Source organism: Schistocerca nitens, chromosome 9 (genome assembly GCF_023898315.1).
Source record: "Schistocerca nitens isolate TAMUIC-IGC-003100 chromosome 9, iqSchNite1.1, whole genome shotgun sequence".
In the NCBI taxonomy this organism is placed as follows: domain Eukaryota; kingdom Metazoa; phylum Arthropoda; class Insecta; order Orthoptera; family Acrididae; genus Schistocerca; species Schistocerca nitens.
In genome coordinates this window covers 113,073,202-113,096,291 of record NC_064622.1, presented here as the reverse complement: position 1 = coordinate 113,096,291, position 23,090 = coordinate 113,073,202, and the positions used below count along the sequence as shown (strand labels likewise).

Sequence of the window (23,090 nt, the reverse complement as noted above, 5' to 3'; positions counted from 1 at the left end):
GTATCATGTAGGTTGTCAACAATTATACACAAACATGAGGGCCAAAGCAGCTAACACTCTCTCTTCTCTTCTCCCCCCCCCCCCCCCCCCCGGCCACCACACACACCTTCCCTTCCTTATTCATCTTCACTTCTGTTAAAAAAAAAACTGATGTTTATCTCTTGTTCTTGTGTAAAATTGTTGACAACCTACATAATACATACACTTCGTATTGTAACAGAACACATAAGTATCACTGACAAGATGATCCCTATATGGTCGAATAATAAATATGATGTTCTTGACATGTACTACAACATGCTATGTAAACCATAAAAAAAAAGACAATAATGAACCACCTGACAATGCGTTCCAAACCAAAATTGCTACACTGTATCCAGAAATAAAGCATGATTATTTAGACAATTCTACCTGGCAGTCACTTATAATAATAATAATAATAATAATAAACATCAAACAAGCCTCTTCATAAAATTTGTGTACAACGTGAAACTCTACCAAGTCCAAAACAAAGACAAGCCAAAAAATGTACCTATAAACTGAAAAAAAAAGTTTAACTTATACAGCCATATGTTCTCCAAGTTTTGCCTGAGGTGATTGAGATAAATAATGAGCAGTAAGTTTCTAAGGATGATACTTACTTCAGCATTGAGATTATCAGCAAGAAATTTTATGAAACTGCTTTCAATAGGAAACTGGTTAGTAAGCAGAGATAAGTAGTGAGCCAGTTTGTCATGTGAGGTTATTATCGTTCCATGTCCAGACTTATCAAACTGTGGACGACCAGCACGACCAAAAATCTGCAGTACGTCCAAGATTCCCAGGTCGACAAAAGATCCCTGCTTTGCATCATATATTTCTGTTCCCTAAAAAGAAATCAGTTAACCTGATTAACAAATGTATTTCAAGGAATACTTAACATATAAAGACACAATTGCAGCTAGTTATATAAATACTGAATATTCTTGTTTGCATATTGGCAGAGCAATGTGTGTAGAAAGTAAGTCAATAGCTCACCCTTATTATAACTGCATGTGCTGGCAAATTTACTCCCCATGCTAATGTTGATGTACAGACAAGAACCTTTATTAGCCCGGATCCAAAATATTTTTCAACCAGGGACCTGGAAAAAACCACCTTATTTACTGCAAAATCACTTGAAACCATATGGAGAAAATAGCTTTTGTAGAAATATATCTAGTAGTGGCAATATATTTGCTAATCAGAAAAATAAAAGAAAAAGTATGGGAATTTAAACAAAAAAATACATTACTTGTTCACTGGACAATGGAAAATCTGGGACGGAATAATGACAGTATTATGAAAAGGATATATTGCTACTTGCCGTATGGTGGAGATGGTGAGTAGCAGACAGGCACATCAAAAAGGCTACTAAACACCTAAGCTTTTGGCCAGAAGGTCTTCTTCCAAATTGCACAACATACACACACACATTACCTCTGTCTCTGACAGCTGGGAGCAGACTGCAAGCAACTGCAAATGATGGGAGAAGCAACCTGGGTGATGGAGGTAGCTGTCCGGGGAGAGGGAGCGAGAGCTGGGTATGCGTAGGGGACGGTAAAGTGCAATTTGTGGGAGCATACAGGGACGAGGTGTAGAGAGTGTAGGGTACACAGGCGCAGTAGGGAGGTTAGATGGTGGGGGGCTGAAAAGGAGGGAAGTAAAAAGACAGTGAATGCGATTTTGTAATAGAAGGCTGTGGAATGGGAACAGGGAAGGGAATAGGTGGGTGAAGGACAATGACTAACGGAGGTAAAGGTCAGGAAGGTTACAGGAGCATAGGATATATTTGTCGGGAGAGTTCCCACCTGCGCCGTTCAGAAAAGCTGGTGTTGGTTGGAAGGATCCAGATGGCACAGGCCATGAAGCAGTCATTAAAATGAAGAATGTTGTACTTGGCAGTTTGCTCAGAACTAGGTGGTCCAGTTCTTTCTTGGCCACAGTTTGTCAGTGGCCATTAATGCAGACAGCCAGCTTGTTGGTTGGTATGCCCATGTAGAATGAAGCACAATGGTTACAGCTTAGCTTGTAGACCACATGACTGGTTTCACAGGTAGTCCTGCCTTTGATGGGATAGGTGATGCTTGTGACCGAACACCCCTGCTCCCAACCCCTTGCCTCAAGGCTGTGTTCTACATGGGTGCAACAGCCAACAAGCTGTCTGTCTGCATGAATGGCCACTGAAAAACTGTGGCCAAGAAACAGCTGGACCACCCAGTTGCTGAGCACATTGCCCAACACAACATTCTTCATTTTAACAACTGCTTCACAGCCTGTGCCATCTAGATCCTTTCAAACAACACCAGATTTTGTGAATTGCACAGGTGGGAACTCTCCATGCAATATATCCTATGTTCCTGTAATCTTCCGGGCCTTAACCTTATCTTTCAACCAGCTATTCCCTTCCCTGTTCCCATTCTGCATCCTTCTATTCCACAACCACACCCGCTGTCTTTTTACTTTGTTCCTTTTCCGCCCCCTGACATCTAACCTCCTGACTGCACATAGCTGCTGTACTCTTTCTCCATCATGCCCTGTATGCTCCCACGAACAGCACTTTACTGTCCTCCACATGCACCCTTCTCTTTCTCCCCCTCCCCGCCCCAGCTACTCCCACCATCCAGATTGCTTCTCCCATCATGTGCAGTTGCTTGCAGTCTGGCCCCAGCAGCTAGACACAGTAGTCATGTGTACGTGTGTGTGTGTGTGGGGGGGGGGGGGGGGGGCTATTTTCCAAGAAGGCCTTTTCCCTGAAGGCTTGTGTGTTCAGTAATCTTTTTGTTATGCCTGTCTGCAACTCAACATCTCCGCTATATGGTTATTTGTTCATTAATTTTATGAAACCTTATGATTAAATTCACAGGGAAACCCCATGGAATGCAAAGACAGTCTTTGGCATTCTAATTACAATTTTCTGTACAATGAGCTTGGATGATAACATAAAGTAGGCTTTTGTTTAATGGAATAAATTTTAAAAACAGAACTGGACTAAGGGAGACGCTCTGTTCCCTCTTCTCTCCGGTGTGGCCTTGGGAGAGAGTTGTGATGAAACTCAAACTAGAACCTGCTGGGATCATGATCATTCAAAGAAATAAAGTTAAGGTTTTAGTTTATGTTGATGATATAGTGCTTATTGGAAAAAGTGAAACAGAGGTTAGACAGTTATTTATGGAGCTCATAGAAAAAGCACCCAAACTTGGCCTAAAAATAAATGATCAGAAAAAAAAAAATATTACAGTTAAAATATGAAGACATGTACAAGAAAACCCATCGTATCTAATAAAACTGATAAGGTTTATCCTTGAGAACTACTCCTATTCTGTAGAAGAATTTTTATTATTGTAATGTATCAAGGATGGTGGGTAGCTATTACTAACTTTCATCAGTATATTTAATAATAATAATAATAATAATAATAATAATATCAATAACAACAAAATAAACTTATAAATGTTTCCGTACGTAGACATATTTACAAATTAGTGTGCAATGTGAATGTAAAATGACTTGTGCCACATCATTGCAATTTATTGTGCAAATGCTCCATGGAATACAAAACTAAACAAATACTCAACTAACTAAATAACCAATCGGCAATCATAAATTCAATGCAAATTTCTGGATGTAATGATAAATGAACAAAATCAGAAGCAAACAGAAGTGAAAATGAGACTGAAAAATGCTAATAGAGCTTACTGCTCCATACAAAGGCTTCTAGGGTGTAAACTAATGACAAGGTGGGAGGAAGGAGGAAGAGAATTATGTTTATGTCCCATTGACAATCAGGTAATTAAGGACAGAGCATGTCATTAGAGATGGAGCACAAGCTTGGAATAGGGAAGGATGGGAAAGGAAATCAGACATGCCCTTTCAAAGGAACCATCCCAGCATCTGCATGAAGTGATTTAGGAAAATAACAGAAAACCTACATCAGGATGACCAGATGCAGGTTTAAAATGTTGTCCTCCCAAATGCTAGTCCCGTACGCTGACCACTGCACCACAAGGTCCTACCGACAAGGAAAATTAACATGAAGCTATATAACACAATCATACAACCAGTCCTAACCTATGTAGCAGGTTTAATTACAATGGGACAATACCAGTTACAAATATTTGAAAATGAAGTTTACAGGGAAATCTTTGGTCCACAGAATAATAATGAATCACAAATCTGGAAGGGAAGAGAGAACACAGAAATGCATGTGCTATCATAACAAGCAACAATAACGGAACAATAAATTAGAGAAAACTTCAATGGGCAGGCCAACTGATGAGAATGAAAAAGGATCAAGTACACTACTGGCCATTAAAATTGCTACACCAAGAAGAAATGCAGATGATAAACGGGTATTTATTGGACAAATATATTATACTAAAACTGACGTGATTACATTTTCACACAATTTAGATGCATAGATCCTGAGAAATCAGTACCCAGAACAACCACCTCTGGCCGTAATAACGGCCTTGATATGCCTGGGCACTGAGTCAAACAGAGCTTGGATGGCATGTACAGGTACAGCTGCCCATGCAGCTTCAATGAGATACCACAGTTCATCAAGAGTAGTGACTGGCGTATTGTGACAAGCCAGTTGCTCGGCCACCATTGACCAGACATTATCAGTTGGTGAGAGGTCTGGTGAATGTGCTGGCCAGGGCAGCAGTCTAACATTTTCTGTATCCAGAAAGGCCCGTACAGGACCTGCAACATGTGGTCATGCATTATCGTGCTGAAATGTTGGGTTTCACAGGGATTGAATGAAGGGTAGAGCCACAGGTCATAACACATCTGAAACGTAACGTCCACTGTTCAAGGTGCCGTCAATGTGAACAAAAGGTGACTGAGACATGTAACCAATGGCACCCCATTCCATCACGCCAGGTGATACGCCAGTATGGCAATGACGAATACATGCTTCCAATGTGCGTACACCACGATGTCGCCAAACACAGATGCGACCATCATGATGCTGTAAACAGAACCTGGATTCACCTGGAAAAAAAAAATGACGTTTTGCCATTTGTGCACCCAGGTTCCTCGTTGAGTACACCATAGCAGGCGCTCCTGTCTCTGATGCAGCGACAAGGGCACCGCAGCCGTGGTCTCCGAGCTGATAGTCCATGCTGCTGCAAACGTCATCGAACTGTTCATGCAAATGGTTGTTGTCTTGCAAACACCCCCATCTGTTGACTCTAGGGATCGAGATGTGGCTGCATGATCTGTTACAGCCATGCAGATAAAATGCCTGTCATCTCGACTGCTAGTGATACGAGGCTGTTGGGATCCAGCACGGCATTCCATATTACCCTCCTGAACCCACTGATTCCATATTCTGTTAACAGTCATTGTATCTCGACCAACGTGAGCAGCAATGTCGCTATACGATAAACTGCAATCGCGATACGCTTCAATCCGACCTTTATCAAAGTCAGAAACGTGATGGTACGTATTTCTCCTCCTTACACGAGGCATCACAACAACGTTTCACCATGCAACACCGGTCAACTGCTGTTTGTGTGTGAGAAATCGGTTGGAAACTTTCTTCATGTCAAAACGTTGTAGGTGTCGCCACTGGCACCAACCTTGTGTGAATGCTCTGAAAAGCTAATCATTGGCATATCACAGCATCTTCTTCCTGTCGGTTAAATTTCGCGTCTGTAGCACGTCATCTTCGTGGTGTAGCAATTTTAATGGCCAGTAGTGTAGTTTCAAGAATATTTACAGAGCAGTCATTTGGTATGAGACCAAGGGGGAGACCCAGACATATGTGGGTAAATAAAATTTAAACAACACGCTGCAGGATGCATGTAAATAATTGGCAGGAAGCAGCACAAGATAGAAGCTTCTGGAGGCATCACGTGAGATCAGCATAGGAACTCCGAGTCCCATGGAAGCCAAGAAGAAGAATAAGAATTTAAAGATATTTTACATAAAATGGAACAAGAATTCATTACTGTACTGCACAAAAAAGAAGACAAAGGCATTAGATGCCACTATTAAAATAACAATAATATGAGAAGATCAATACTTTGGAACCACATATTACAAAAACAAATAATAGAAGAAGCTGCAAATAGGTAATGAGAATACAGAAGATGGTGACATGACACTGAAGCAACAAAGATACTGAAAATAAAGAACCAAAGTCTAATAAAAACAGTCACCTGGTCAGATGTTATCAAGACACCAAAGAAGTGCTAGGAACAGAGCACTGCTGCTGAATGACTCAAGAGGTGATGACATCCTAAAATGGAAAGGGGGGGGGGGGGCAAGGAGGAGGAGGGGGAGTTTTACGACACTTTTCTGAGGGAATAAGTGTGAAAATCTATGGTTAATGTTACATTAGTATGCAATGAAGGAGATTTTAATTCATTTTAAATAGCAGACACTTAACAACAAATAAATAAAACTACAACAAACATACCCAACTAATACGAAAAACAAACAATATCTTTTTTGTACAACCAACAGAATAGAACTGTCTACCAACAATACTTACAAGATGGCCCTATGATAATTTACATTACAAAATGGAAATTACGATGAACACAGTAATGTGAACTCTTGCAAGGAATATTGAGCATATGTAACGAAAATATTTACATTCTCCTAATTGGAGCGACATCCTTAAGATTTGAAATGTTTCAATTCTCTGTTTCAAATCACTTTCATTATGTCATACCTTTCATAAGAGCATTCAAGTAGCATCTTTATCATTATGGAAGCAGTGCAGTGTCAACAAGTTATGTACCAGGTGGTTACAATTAAAATGCAGCTACTCATGGAGTTCCAATGGGGGCTGTAATCATTGTATGGCCGTGAAACTTGGTAGATATGCTAATGCATTAATGAGGAACTGATTTACTCTGAAAATAAAATTAGTTCCAATCTCGGCCACCAAGTGCTACAAATCTAGTACTGTCAATGCAAGAAATATGTATAGAAATGTTGCCATATGTAATGGATTAGGAATCGAATGTGCACAGAAAAGTTTAAATAAATGAGAAAGGCATAATGTTGATTCCATTATTAACCACTGTTTACACAGCTTGTTCAATGTGAGCACTGTACGTGACAATGGGATCACAGCAGTTCCAGTGGAATCTCAGCAATATGTATGTGTATACTGGCCTTCAGATTAGGCAGGGATCGAATGTGTCCCAGGTAAATGCATTCTTTTAGATATTCCCAGAGCCAAAAGTCACACGTTCGGATCAAGTGATCTTGCAGGCAATGCATCTGGAAAATTTGTGGTAATAACATGTTCATGGATGGTTGCATTAAGCACATCTTTCACAGGGTGAGCGACATGAGATGTTGCCCCATCTTGCTTCAAAACAGTGTTTTCCACATAGAGCTGATTTTTTTTTTTTTTTTTTTTGGGGGGGGGGGGGAGGGGGGGTTGCAAAACTGCTATGGTCATTAGCGCCCGGTCCGTGACTTAGGAAACAGTAAAAACCGAAAATGGTAACCAGCAGCAATGGGAACGAAACAAAAAATTGGAGAAACTAAAGGCAGAAGGAAGGCTTAAAAATCCACTACAGAAAGGGGTTGGTTGTCCCCAAAAAAAGCTTCAAATGACTGACGTCATTTCACTGGCACTAATAAACTCGAGAACGCGATCGGCTGAGTGCGTGTCATCTGCTAAAATTGACGATATATCAGGCGACAGCTGTAGACGGGCGCGTAACGGAGTAAAATAGGGGCACTCAATTAAAAGGTGTCTTACCGTCCACAGCTGAGAACAGTGGGGACAGAGTGGGGGAGGATCGCTGCTTAAAAGATGTAGATGGCTAAAAAGACAGTGCCCTATCCGGAGTCTAGAAAATTACCTCCTTCCGACGACGCGTTCGGGAGGAAGAGGTCAAAGCACAAGGAAGAGCTTTCACGTCCCGCAATTTATTATGGGGAAGTGTCGACCAATGTGCGTGCCATAAAAGAACAACACGACGACATAAAATGCTCCATAGATCGGCGAAGGGAATCGATTGAATAGCTGGCCGAAGAAGAGAGACTGCAGCCTTGGCCGCTATATCGGCCACCTCATTTCCACAGATACCAACGTGTCCTGGGAGCCAGAGGAACTCCACCGAGACGCCCCCCAGGTGGAGCAAGCGCAGACAGTCCTGAATCCAGTGGACCAGAGGGTGGACAGGGTAAAGAGCTTGGAGACTGAGTAGAGATCTGAGAGAATCTGAACAGATAACATACTGTATCTGCTGATGGCGGCGGATGTAGTGGACAGCCTGGAGAACAGCGTAAAGCTCCGCAGTATAAACCGAACACTGGTCGGGAAGCTGAAATTGATTTGGGGTGTCACCAACAGTATAGGCACTCCCTACACCTAACGATGTTTCCGAGCCATCAGTGTAAATAAATGTGGCTTCCTTCATTTGTGCACATAGAGCAGCAAATGCCTGACGATAAACAAGTGAAGGGGTACCATCCTTGGGAAATTGACAAAGGTCACGGAGCAGGCAGATCCGGGGATGGAGCCAAGGCGGTGCTGCATCGCAAGTTGTCAAGAAGGTTTTAGGAAAGCGGAAGGAAAGAGAATGGAGCAGTTGACGGAAGCGGACTCCCGGTGGTAGTAGGGAGGAGGGGTGGCCTGCATACCCTACATTAAAGGAGGCGTCGAAAAAAATGTCATGGGCTGGATTAGCAGGCATGGAAGTCAGATGGCTAGCATAATGACTCAGAAGGACTGCTCGCCGATTGGACAGCGGAGGTTCAGCAGTCTCAGCATAAAGGCTTTCCACAGGGCTGGTGCAAAAAGCTCCAGACACTGAACGTAATCCACGGTGGTGGATAGAGTCGAGACGACGAAGAATAGACGGCCAAGCAGAGGAGTAAACTATGCTTCCATAGTCCAATTTCGAGTGCACTAAGGTGCGATAGAGGCGGAGAAGGACTACTCGGTCCGCTCCCCAGGAGGTACCATTCAGGACACGGAGGGTGTTGAGGGATCGTAGACAGCGAGCCGAAAGATAGGAAACGTGGGAGGACCAGCACAGTTTTCTGTCAAACATAAGACCCAAGAATTTAACGATGTCCGAAAATGGAAGGTTGACAGGTCCTAGATGTAAGGAGGGTGGAAGAAACTCCTTACATCGCCAAAAATTAACACAGACGGTCTTACTGGGAGAAAAACGGAAGCCGGTTTCGATGCTCCAAGAGTGGAGGCGATCGAGACATCCTTGAAGACGTCGTTCAAGAAGGCTGGTCCGTTGGGAGCTGTAGTAGATCACAAAATCGTCCACAAAGAGGGAGCCCGAGACATCAGGAAGGAGACAATCCATAATTGGATTTATGGCAATGGCAAACAGTACAACACTCAGCACGGAGCCCTGGGGTACCCCGTTTTCTTGGGAGAAAGTACGGGAGAGAGTAGTGTTCACCCGCACTCTAAATGTGCGCTCTGACATAAATTCGCGAAGAAAAAGGGGCAGCCGACCTCGAAAGCCCCAAGAGAACAGTGTGCGGAGGATGCCTGTCCTCCAACAGGTATCGTATGCTCTCTCCAGATCAAAAAATATTGCTACTGTTTGGCGTTTCCGGAGAAAATTGTTCATGATATAAGTGGAGAGAGCAACAAGATGGTCAACTGCAGAACGATGATTTCGGAGTCCGCATTGGGCAGGTGTTAAAAGACTGCGGGACTCCAGCCACCAAGCTAAACAGCAATTCACCATATGTTCCAAAACCTTACATACACTACTCGTGACAGAAATGGGGCGATAGCTAGAGGGGAGATGTTTGTCCTTTCCAGGTTTCGGAACAGGAACGACGATAGCTTCCTGCCATTGTCTGGGAAAAGTATTGTCGGTCCAAATTCGATTATAAAGGCGAAGGAAGTAATGCAGACTATGGGTTGATAAATGCAGCAACATTTGGACGTGGATACCATCCGGTCCTGGGGTGGAGGAGCGAGAAGAAGAGAGTGCATGTTGGAGTTCCCGCATGGAGAAAACAGTATTATAGCTTTCGCGATTTTGAGAGAAGAAAGCAAGAGGTTGCACTTCCGCTGCACGTTTCTTCGGGAGAAACGCTGTTGGGTAATTTGAAGCGCTCGAAATCCCAGCAAAGTGTTGACCCGATGAGTTAGAAATTGCGACTGGGTCCACTAATGTATCATGTGCGACAGTGAGCCCAGAGACTGGGGAAAAATTAGGTGCGCCTGATAACCGTCGAATCCGACTCCAAACTTCCGAGGAGGGAGTGAAGGTGTTAAATGAGCTAATAAAGAATTTCCACCTTGCCTTCTTGCTATCGCAGATGACGCGACGGCATCGCGTACAGAACTGCTTATAGCGGATACAGTTGGCCAAAGTAGGATGGTGGCAGAAAACACGAAGAGCACGGCGCCGCTCACGTACTGCGTCACGGCATGCCTCATTCCACCAAGGAACTGGGGGGCGCTGAGGCAATTAGGAGGTGCGTGGTATTGAACGTTCCGCAGCTGTAAGAATAACGTCTGTAATATGTGTGACCTCATCATCGACGCTAGGAAAGTGAGGGTCACCGAATGTCGCTAGAGACGAAAAAAGTGGCCAATCGGCTTGGGCAAACTTCCAGCGTCGCGGGCGCATATATGGCAGTTGAGGCTGCAGTCTAAGGACACATGGAAAGTGGTCACTCGAGTGTGTATCATCAAGGGCGAACCATTCGAAGCATCGAGCTAGCGGAACAGTACCGACCGATAGGTCCAAATGAGAGAAATTTGTGGAGGCAGACAAAAATGTAGGGACCCCAGTGTGGAGGGAAACTAGATCCGCTTGGTGGAAGATGTCTAGCAATAGTGAGCCACGTGGACAAGGATGTGGAGATCCCCAAAGCGGGTGGTGGGCATTGAAGTCCCCAACCAGCAATTAGGGGGGTGGAAGCTGACCAAGAAGATGAAGGAGATCAGCTCGTGCCATTGGTGTGGACGATGGAATGTATACAGTACAAAGAGAAAAGGTATATCCAGAAAGGGAAAGACGGACAGCGACAGCTTGGAAGGAAGTGTTTAAGGGGATTGGGTGATAATGGAGAGTATCATGGAGAAGAATCATGAGTCCTCCATGGGCTGGAGTGCCTTCAACAGAGGGGAGATCAAATCGGACAGACTGAAAATGGGGGAGAACAAAGCGGTCATGGGGACGCAGCTTTGTTTCCTGAAGACAGAAGATGACCGGCGAGTAGGATCGTAAGAGAATCGACAATTCATCCCGATTGGCTCGAATGCCGCGGATATTCCAGTGTATAATGGACATAAGGTGAACAGAAAATGGAGGAATGTGACCAAGGTTGCCGACAACTCAACGACTGCTCAGAGCTTGCGACCGACAGCATGGAATGGCATTCAGCTGAAGGCAGAAGATCCTGATCCATAGGTTGTTCAGGAGCAGCTCCTGCCACCAGCGATCGGCCGGTTGATCGGCTGCCAGCAGTGCGCATCGGCGACACAGAAGACGGCCGAGGGCGATTTCCGCCAGGTGGTGCTGTATATGAGACACGCCTTGGCGGAGAAGGAGATGAACTGGGTTTCTTATTAGCCTTCTTGGAAACATGATGTTTAGATGAAGGAGGAACCGATGGTTGTGAAGTTGGGGTACGTAAAAAATCTTCACGAGTATGCTCTTTTTTTGAAGTCTTGGTGTCTGACTTTTGGGCTCGAGATTTATCAGAACCCGATGAAGGGTGAGCCATAGAGTGGGCAGGCGAAAGTGGTGAGGTTGAACGGGTGATCTGACGACCGTGGCACTAAAGGTGAGGTCGCAAGTCTGCGTGGCCGCCTCCTTTGTTGGCCGAGGAGAAGCAAGGACAGTGCTGTATTTTCCTGTCTGAGGCACGGTGGGCTGTCGACTGGCGAATAATTTTCGAGCAGCAAAGGTTGACACCTTTTCCTTCACTCTGATTTCCTGAATGAGCTTTTCGTCTTTAAAAATGGGGCAATCTCGAGAGGAAGCAGCGTGGTCACCCATACAGTTGATGCAACGAGGGGATGGAGGTGGACAAGTACCCTCATGGGCATCCTTGCCACACGTAACACATTTGGGCGGATTGGAACAGGACTGGCTGGTGTGATTGAACCGCTGACACCGATAGCAACGCGTAGGGTTTGGGATGTAAGGGCGAACGGAAATTATCTCATAGCCTGCTTTTATTTTCGATGGGAGTTGAACTTTGTCAAATGTCAAGAAGACAGTGCGGGTTGGAATGATGTTCGTGTAAACCCTTTTCATAACTCTATGAACAGCCGTTACGCCCTGGTCAGACAGGTAGTGCTGAATTTCCTCGTCAGACAATCCGTAGAGGGAGCGTGTATAAACGACTCCACGTGAGGAATTTAAAGTGCGGTGCGCTTCAACTCGGACAGGGAAGGTGTGGAGCAGTGAAGTACGCAGCAATTTTTGTGCCTGGAGGGCACTGACTGTTTCTAACAACAAGGTGCCATTCCGTAATCTGGAACAAGACTTTACAGGATCTGCAATTGCGTCGACACCTTTCTGAATAATGAAAGGGTTGACCGTGGAGAAGTCGTGACCTTCGTCAGACCAAGGAACTGTGGCAACGATGGAAGAACTGTCTGTGACTGAGACTCAGTGAACTTAGGGGGCTTGTGAGCAGACATAGTGGAAGATGAGGAAACCACTGCGGAAGAATCCCCCATGATTACCGGCGTCTCCGATGGCGCGCTCCTCCCTTGTGGGGGCCCTCTCTGAGGGCACTCCTGCCTTAGGTGATTGTTCACGCCTCAGGTCACACCTCCCGACAAACGGACAGAGGGACCAATCGGCACTTTCGGAAGGTATCAGCTCAGGTAATCTCCCCTCCCTGGGCCTGGCCGTTACCAGGGGGTACATACGTGTCCTACCTGTCTACCTGCGGCGGGGAATTACGCGTTACCCTGTCACCGGCTACGCACGAAAATGCGTGGGTCGGCCTTCAGACACGCACAGGGAGGAAGAAAGAGAAAGGAAAAGGGAAAAACAAAGAAACGGAAAGGAAAGAGGAGAGGTCTCAAATGCCGCAGTGGAGAAAAGGGTAAAGAGAAGAGGTAAGGAAAAGAGAAGGACGAAGGAAGGATAAGGACATACAAGCAGAGAAGGCGAAGAATGCGTTACATTTACGAGCATCCGTCTCCGGACGTAGGCACAAACCATACTCCCAGAGGGGGAGAAGGGGAAGAGCCAGAGGTGAGGGGAGGGGGGGGGGGTGAAGATGGGGGATAGGGAAGGATGCGGAAAAGGAAGGTATGCAGCCCGGAAAGGAAGGAGGGCCACATTAGCTCGGGGTCCCATGCTCGCTACGCACGTATCCACAAAAGAGTTGTGGACCCCCTGGGGGGCCACATAGAGCTGTACAAGCTGGTGTCAGTATCATGCAGATGCCATGGTACACCTGACAGGCTGTCTGGGTACAATTCTCTTCACAGAAGAATGAAGTGAGGATAAAGGCACTTGTGAATCAACACTGCACAGTCATACATGGTGAATTCTGTGGCTCTTCATGCACAATGCACCATTTAACAGTACCCCAAATTTGGCAGTTATGTGTATTCACTGCACACCGGAGTGTAAAATGTGCACAATCAGTTCACAGAATATTGTCCAGCCACATGTCATCAACTTTGATCCGTGCCAGAAACCAAAGAGCTAATTCTAAATGTAGGCTTCCGCAGCCATTGTCACAGACAATAAAATTCTTCTGGGTTTGAGGCCGCATTGTCAACTATAAAATTCCGACGTTTTGGTGACTATTGCAAGGTGCCCTCCTCATGGTGTATTGCTAACTGCTAAATGAGCACTAATTTGGTTACTTATATACTATGGAGAAGTGCTGTCATTGGATATGAGGGAGCGAAGGAAGGGTATTAGGAGCTCATTTTATTGGTCATTGCATTACTTGTTGTCATTGGTGGAAATCAGCGTTTTCCATTGGAATTTCCTTTTTTGCTTGCCACTGGTGGAAATCGGCGAACAGGAAACTGAGCGGCGACTGCAGCTTAGCGCTGTTTACTAACTGCCCAGTATCGACTAGGGCGTGTCAGCACTCTGTGTACCCTCCGCTGTTGCGACCTACCACGCGCCTGTTGCTTTGCGAGGGCTGTCCTTCCACAAAGCTGTCACTGCTGGCAGCCACGACGCTGGAAGTCTGTATCCGTCGTCTCTATTCACACTGTCGGGTCGCTTGGCTGTTTCTATAGCCTCCCTAAAATTCCTCCTCAAACTAATATATAAGTAACCAAACTAGTGTTCATTCAGCAGTTAGCAATACACCCTGGGGAAGGCGCCTTGCAACAGTCGCCGAAACGTCTGAATTTTATAGCTGACAATGCGGCCTCGAACCCAGAAGAATTTTATTGACAAAGAGCTAATTCACAATGTTGCTGCAGATCATGAGGTTTCATTGTTGCACCGTCTGGATCTTGTATGGGTACCAGAGTAATATAGACAGCAAAACTTTCTATGCTGTTCAGGCACGAGATGGACAATTCTCGTGACACTACGTGAGCACTAGCACTACCGGGGGTACAGCTGATGGTTAGTTTGAGCAACAGCAACCACATCAATAACTTCCACGGTGATAAGATGCCCTCCTCTTCCAGGTGCCACACCAAGCTCGCACGTGTTTCTGAATTTCATTATCATCATCTTTAAACCATTTAATGACATCTGGTCCCTCCTCAGACCTTTCAGTCAGCGATACTCTCTCAATGCAATACTGTAACAGCTGCCGTTCACATAAAACAGTTTCACTAACACCAAGTAAGTAAAAAGACGAGGGCTAGTAGAAATCCTTGGGTAACAGAAGAAATATTGAATTTAATTAATGAAAGGAGAAAATATAAAAATGCAGTAAATGAAGCAGGCAAAAAGGAATACAAACTTCTCAAAAATGAGATCGACAGGAAGTGCAAAATGGCTAAGCAGGGATGGCTAGAGGACAAATGTAAGGATGTAGAGGCTTATCTCACTAAGGGTAAGATAAATACTGCCTACAGGAAAATTAAAGAGACCTTTGGAGAAAAGAAAACCACTTGTATGAATATCAAGAGCTCAGATGGAAACCCAGTTCTAAGCAAAGAAGGGAAAGCAGAAAGGTGGAAGGAGTATATAGAGGGTCTATACAAGGGCGGCGTACGTGAGGACAATAATCTGGAAATGGAAGAGAATGTAGATGAAGACGAAATGGGAGATACAATACTGCGTGAAGAGTTTGACAGAGCACTGAAAGACCTAAGTCGAAACAAGGCCCCGGGAGTAGACAACTTTCCATTAGAACTACTGACGGCCTCGGGACAGCCAGTCCTGACAAAACTCTACCACCTGGTGAGCAAGATGTATGAGACAGGCGAAATACCCACAGACTTCAAGAAGAATATAATAATTCCAATCCCAAAGAAAGCAGGTGTTGACAGATGTGAAAATTACCGAACAATCAGTTTAATAAGCCACAGCTGCAAAATACTAATGCGAATTCTTTACAGACGAATGGGAAAACTAGTAGAAGCCAACCTCGGGGAAGATCAGTTTGGATTCCGTAGAAATACTGGAACACGTGAGGCAATACTGACCCTACGACTTATCTTAGAAGAAAGATTAAGGAAAGGCAAACCTAGGTTTCTAGCATTTGTAGACTTAGAGAAATGCTTTTGACAATGTTGATTGGAATACTCTCAAGTTCTGAAGGTGACAGGGCTAAATACAGAGAGCGAAAGGCTATTTACAATTTGTACAGAAACCAGATGGCAATTATAAGAGTCGAGGGACATGAAAGGGAAGCAGTGGTTGGGAAGGGAGTGAGACAGGGTTGTAGCCTCTCCCCGATGTTATTCAATCTGTATATTGAGCAAGCAGTAAAGGAAACAAAAGAAAAATTCAGAGTAGGTATTAAAATCCATGGAGAAGAAATAAAAACTTTTGAGGTTCACCGATGACATTGTAATTCTGTCAGAGACAGCAAAGGACTTGAAAGAGCAGTTGAACGGAATGGACAGTGTCTTGAAAGGAGGATATAAGATGAACATCAACAAAAGCAAAACGAGGATAATGGAATGTAGTCGAATTAAGTCGGGTGATGCTGAGGGAATTAGATTAGGAAATGAGACACTTAAAGTAGTAAAGGAGTTTTGCTATTTGGGGAGCAAAATAACTGATGATGGTCGAAGTAGAGAGGATATAAAATGTAGACTGGCAATGGCAAGAAAAGTGTTTCTGAAGAAGAGAAATTGGTTAACATCGAGTATAGATTTAAGTGTCAGGAAGTCATTTCTGAAAGTATTTTTATGGAGTGTAGTATGGAAGTGAAACATGGACCATAAATAGTTTGGACAAGAAGAGAATAGAAGCTTTCGAAATGTGGTGCTACCGAAGAATGCTGAAGATTAGATGGGTAGATCACATAACTAACGAGGAGGTATTGAATAGAATTGGGGAGAAGAGGAGTTTGTGGCACAATTTGACAACAAGAAGGGACCGGTTGGTAGGACATGTTCTGAGGCATCAAAGGATCACAAATTTAGCATTGGAGGGCAGCGTGGAGGGTAAAAATCGTAGAGGGAGACCAAGAGATGACTACACTAAGCAGATTCAGAAGGACGTAGGTTGCAGTAGGTACTGGGAGATGAAGAAGCTTGCACAGGATAGAGTAGCATGGAGAGCTGCATCAAACCAGTCTCAGGACTGAAGACCACAACAACAAACAACAACAGCATACAGTCTCTGTCTTGATAGCCATGCTACTTTATCACGTTGTAGCTTGTCAAATGAAAGTGTAGTTGTCATACTGTCATACAAAGAGTGTACACCAACAGATTTGCACCTGGTGGCCACAACTAGAACTAATTTATTTTCCAGCATAAATTCGTTCAGCATTAACATGTTGGAGGTGTTCTAAGTTTTGCTGCCATATGATAATTACAGTCCACACTGGACCTCTGTCAGGAGCTGCAGTTTAATCATAACCACCCGGTACTTCTGTGCCATTTTTCAGTGTGATTTCAAATGAGTTGCAATGAGTACAGTTTCCTTTTGGTGTTTAATGAAGTGAAAAAATATTCTAATACATCCTTACATACAAAAGAAAAGACTGTACCAATAAATGCAATTTTCAAAATAATCCAAACACAGTACTAAATACTTTACCTATCCTCTCTAAGCATTCCAGCGTGATGGATTGAAAACCCTGCTGCAAATAATTCTGCCAGTTGCTTATTTCTGCTACGGTTCAAGGCATTCCTTGCCGATCCAGCAGCACCAGTATCAGGTGGTTCAAATATCTTCAAATGACCACGTTGTCCAGCCAATGTTTTTAGCACATTTGCTAGTCGAGCAGTTGCATTACGGGCATGTACAAATACCATAACCTATAGCAGCAGCGGGACAAACATGAGGAATTAGTCAGTGGGACAAACATGAGGAATTAGTAAGCAAGTTTTCTAAAAATTATTAGCCATACACAAATGGTGAAAATGTTGAAAGGCCATCAAATACCCCACTGAGCTTAACAGAACAAAGCAAAAACTAAACACAGAAACACAAAAGAAAAAAATTAGCTGAAAAATATTTATGCTACTCTATCTTCATACAACAAATGTTATTAATAATAAATTTAACAGCACAATTATCTACTTCATAGACATAAGATGTGTTGAAGACATTGTGTCTACACATTTTATTGTATATCAGAATCCACCTATTTGTACCTACCTGATGTCCTTTCTGCACCATATCTACCACTTTATCATAGCAGATATTATCCATCTCAAGCATTTGTTCTAGTGGTTTAATTGCCTTCACACCAATAAAAGTCATTCCCAATGGGACAGGACGGAAACGAGAGTCAAAATAGAACAGTCCTTTGTGTGGGTTAACTCTCAGAAAGCGAGCCACGTCTAAATAGTTTGGTAACGTTGCTGACAGCCCCACAATTCTTATCATGCTTTGTGACGTCTCGACCTGTTACAACAATAAGTAATCTCATTACTATTACTCTGTGAGTGACAATAAACTGAATCACAACAGACCGAATACACAATCTGAAGCTACGTCACTGAAATATGAAACATCAAGGATGAAGTAAGAGGTCAATGCAATGGTTGCCTCTTCACATCAGCAATTCAAAATATGAGTAAAATAATTTTCTATATCACTACTACTTACCAAATGTATCAAAAATTACAAAAAGTGGTAATACATATTTATTCATGTTTTCCTGATGTTAGTAACTGAGTTAAAATGTAGAACAAGAAAAAAGTCAGTTTTCTAGAGAAGCACAATGCACTGCAACATTATTGAAGTTTGATACATATTTGTAAATGAAACCACATGTGATCAGGGTTTACAGCACTGTAAGTTGACATGCTGCTCATTGATCACCCAACATATGAACAGTAGCTTAATAATCCAACAAATACTGTGTTCAGTTCACCATCATTATGTTTTCATTTACAATCATGAATTTTCGACAGACGGAGGTCTTATTTAACATAACAAGTATTTACGTTCACTTTTTCCCTTCTGCAATTTGCTACAATATACTATCTTTACAATACTCAGCAAAAGTGTACAAAAACAATGTAAAGTCACATACCAAAGAGACAGTGTTCAGGAAGAAGGATTTGCATCTAGCTTTCTTGAATTATTGACTACAATATCTTCTTCAAACAAAGGTGAGCTTTGCTCCTCAGTATTAAAATAAAACATTGCTGTCAAACAAAGAGCTTTAGCTTCTAAACATGGTATGTTTAATTATAAATTTAGGTACAGCCTAGATTTTTGTAATTATAGACAAAATTAATCATCAGCTTAGGCAAAAAATTTCAAGATCTCTATTATAGTATGTTCTACAATTGAACAAATTTCTATTTTATAGGGATACAAATTTCATGGTTAGCAAACTGATATAAAAAAGCACATGTCAGCAGTGTACTTTCCAAGTAGCATAACAGAAGATGCAGAAAAATGATTATGAAGCAAATGCAGAATTATTTACTGAGGGGAAAAAAAGGAAAAATGCAGTGAAAATTTGCCCAGCTCTTGTCAACTGTGACTTGTTCTAAGCTTCTTTCAAAAACATGCAGAACATATACAGTACAGAAACACTAAAACGTCCTAGCATGTATTAATTATACTTGTATAAAAAATCAGATTTCTCCCCCACAACCAGCAAATTTTTCTCAAATATATGGCCATATTAGCAACTTTAAAAACAGACTCCACCTGCTTCACATGCATTTGAAGAATACAAACAATGACACACACGCACCAAGTTGTCAATGCATGGCACGTCTTTCTACATGGTTATAAATACAACCTAAGAACACGCAAAAAAGAGTAGAGATATTGTACCTGTCTTAGTGTTCTTGCCACAAGAGCTTCTATGACAGGGCCTCTGTCACCATGCAACAAATGAACTTCATCAATTATCAGCAGTTTTACCAGATTTGTCAAAGCAATATCACCTGTAAAAAATGTAATAATAATAATAATAATAATAATAATAATAATAATAATAATAATATTTCATGTAACATTATAAAAGGTTGAGCACCTTAAAGGAGGTAAGTGATTATGGTGCACCTGTAAAAAGAAAGAAATATCACAGTTGAACTTTTTTTTATTAAGGTCTACTGCAAATTATGCATGCCAGCTGACTGCCATCATCAGTCTGTCATAAAAATAATAATAAAAAAGAAAGAAATATAGATTTTTTGAGTTTCTTAAACATATAAATAATAAATAATCACAAAACGCAGAAACAGTATGTACCAAGAAGAAAGACATAATAAGTACAGAGATTAACTCCAACTTTAGGTACAGAATCATACGAGGCATGCTTATTTACAAAGTAGTTGCACTATGACTAAAACGGTTGAGTGTTGGCAACACTCAGTGATAGAAGGGGGTCCTCTGACCAGGGCGAGCATCGTAGGATCACGACGGTAGTATGAAAACTCACACTGCAGTGTCCAGTTGTGTGAAAGATATCAGTAAGAAATCCCACCAAGCCATGTGCTGCAATCCGCTTCCATGGAAGGAACAGCACCTACTGAAATTTTTTTGAAAATCGAAAAAATCTGGAGCAAAGGTGTTATGAACAAAATGAGTGTCTTTATGGGGGACAGGGAGTTTAGTGAAGGCAGAACAAATGTTCACGATGAACAGAGGAGTGGAAGACTTTCAATTTTGACTGACGAGTTCGCTGAAAAAAAATTGAGGACGTCATTCACAAAGATGCACATTGACAGTGGATGAAATTTCTGAATGTTTTAACAACTCTCCAGAGCTCTCGAACATAAGATGCTCACAGAAACGCTGAGGTACTGGAAACTCTGCACAAGAAAGGGCCCAAAACAGCTGACAGAGCAACATAAGATACATTGGATCAATAGTGCCCATGAGTATACTGAGCAACTTGAATTGGAAGGCGATGATTTTCTGAGCTCTTTTGTGGCCGGGATGAAACGTGTCTTGGGCATTACACGTCTGAGACAAAAAGACAGTCATCAGTGGCGTCACACTGATCCCCCACCTGCCAAGAAATTCAAATCCACAATTTCTGGCAAAAAATCATTGCATCAGTGTTTTGGGACTGAAAAGGCATCATTTTGGTCGAATTTCTACCTCAGTGGGAGACCACCAATGCCTGAGAGTATTGTGAGACCCTACACAAACTGAGAAGGAGCATTCAAAATAAAAGGAGGGGAATGCTGATGACGGGAGTGTCCTTGTTGCTTGACTACGCCTGTCCTGACACAGCTTTAGCCACTAAGGCACTTTTTTACTCATTTGGCTGGGATGTTTTGAACCACTTTCCATATTGCCCCAACTTGGTGCCTTCAGATCATCATATGATGGTGGTTTGAAAAGTTCTCGGAACGGAATGGGAAAGAAGTGCTTACATCACTGAAACTTCTTTTATTTTTCAATGTAGTCTCCTTGTAGATTAATGCACTTGCTCTAAAGATGTTTCAGTGCCTTGATCCCATCTCAAAAATGAGTTTCCTCCAGGCCTGCAAAATAGTTGTCAACTCCGGCTACCGATTCTTCTTTTGAAGTGAATCTTCGTTTGCCAAGAAAAATTTCCAGTTTTGGGAAGACATGGAAGTCTGACGGAGCGGCAAGATTCGTGGCTGGTACATTTAGCCATCGTGAGAGCATTACCAATCTCATAGAAAGTTTGAAGTGAGAAACACTTGCAGATAGACGACGCGCTAAACGGAAGGGGCAGCTAACTAAATTCCGAAATTCGATCTTCGTCAAGGATGCAGAGCATATATTATTACCACCAACTTTCAAATCACGCAATGATCACCATTCAAAGATAAGGGAAATTAGAGCTCATACTGAGGCTTTCAGACAGTTGTTTTTCCCTCGCGCAATCCGTGAGTGGAACAGAGGGGGTGGAAATATGACTTTGGTGTGAACTGCCCTCCGCCACACACCGTTTGGTGGCTAGCGGGGTATATATGTACATGTAGATGATGAATAACAGCAAATAAGAAAAAGTTATTACAAAAGTGGCAATACAATATAGTGATAGTATCAATATGATATAGCTTTAGACAGCTGATTGGTCAAAAATGAGGGTGGTTACAGAAAATAAATTTAAAGAAAGAAAGAATAAATGTAAAAAAAAGATGAGGTAAACAAATGGGGGAAAAACAGTGCAGCAAAGGCGAAAGGGTACAATGAGAAATCTGTGTTAGAAATTGTAAGCTTCTACGTTGCAGTAATTGCTTTACACTACACCCAGACATATAATTATCATTTTATTATTGTTGTTGTTGTTGTGGTCTTCAGTCCTGAGACTGGTTTCATGCAGCTCTCTATGCTACTCTATCATGTGCAAGCTTCTTCATCTCCCAGTACCTACTGCAACCTACATCCTTCTGAATCTGCTTAGTGTAGTCATCTCTTGGTCTCCCTCTACGATTTTTACCCTCCACGCTGCCCTCCAATGCTAAATTTGTGATCCCTTGATGCCTCAAAACATGTCCTACCAACCGATCCCTTCTTCTAGTCAAGTTGTGCCACAAACTTCTCTTCTCCCCAATCCTATTCAATACCTCCTCATTAGTTACGTGATCTACCCACCTACACTATCAAAAATGGGTCTCCCCCTATTAAATGTGTGTGAGGGCCTTTGAAACACACAAATGAGGGTCATAATGGTACCCACATGATAAATGCTGTTGCAAAACCACTCCAATCGTTCCCCACCTTACAGTTTCGATCATCAGTTATAAGGCTGGTTTTGTGCAGCTTCCTATTACTTTTCAGCAATTCTTTTATTTTCATCATAACTGCTGCATCATGTCGCATATACATGGCCCAGCCACATAAAGTGACCACCTGTAAAAACCCTGAATAACCACCTCTTACAGCACAGCCAGGGAGGAAGAAAGTCAATGAGGTTCTGGAAGGTACCAACCGGGACGTGAAGCCTTACTGACTTCACTGCCTTGGCCAGATACACCAGGTTTCTCATTTGAGGATCCACAGCACAAAAGCTCAATCAAGGTGGTCCGACACATTTTTGACTGGTTTTAAATCCGGGGAGTTTGGTGACCAGGGGAGCACAGTAAACTCATCCCAGCTCTTCAAATCACGCACATACACTGTGGGCTCCGTGAAATGTTGCATTGTCCTGCTGGTAGATGCCAATGTGCTGAGGAAAAAACTGACTGTGTTTAGGGGTGGATATGGTCCTCAAGAATAGACGTGTACTAGTGTTGATCCACTGTGCCTTCCAGTATGACTAGATCACCCAGGGAATGCCACAAAAACAGTCCACAGATGCTCTCCCCATAATGCTACCTCCTCCAGACTGGGTTCTTCCCATGACTGTTGCAGGGCCATACATGCCAACAGCCATCTATTTGTCATAGTATAAAAAGTGAGTCACCTGAAAAATTCACCTACTGGCACTCTGTGGCTGTCCAGTTGTGGTATTAGTGTGTCAATTTGAGCAACTGTTGTCAAGGAACAGCAGTAAGGCCAGGTGCACAAACCAGATGCCTGCTGTGGAGACCCATAAGCAGCAACACTCACCTAACAGTCATTGAGCAGACACTG

The 23,090-nt window shown here is 42.9% G+C and overlaps 1 protein-coding gene across 1 annotated transcript in view; it reads right to left on the bottom strand.

The window, feature by feature from the left end:
* LOC126203843 (activating signal cointegrator 1 complex subunit 3) overlaps positions 1 to 23,090 on the bottom strand; it is a 251,150-nt gene that overhangs the window by 146,633 nt on the left and 81,427 nt on the right. The window contains exons 12-16 of the mRNA XM_049938218.1: positions 19,362 to 19,474; positions 17,721 to 17,969; positions 17,157 to 17,377; positions 1,018 to 1,123; positions 642 to 866 (exon numbers count right to left, since the gene is read on the bottom strand). Coding sequence (XP_049794175.1) covers positions 642 to 866; positions 1,018 to 1,123; positions 17,157 to 17,377; positions 17,721 to 17,969; positions 19,362 to 19,474 — 914 coding nt within the window. The remainder of the gene's footprint in view (positions 1 to 641; positions 867 to 1,017; positions 1,124 to 17,156; positions 17,378 to 17,720; positions 17,970 to 19,361; positions 19,475 to 23,090) is intronic.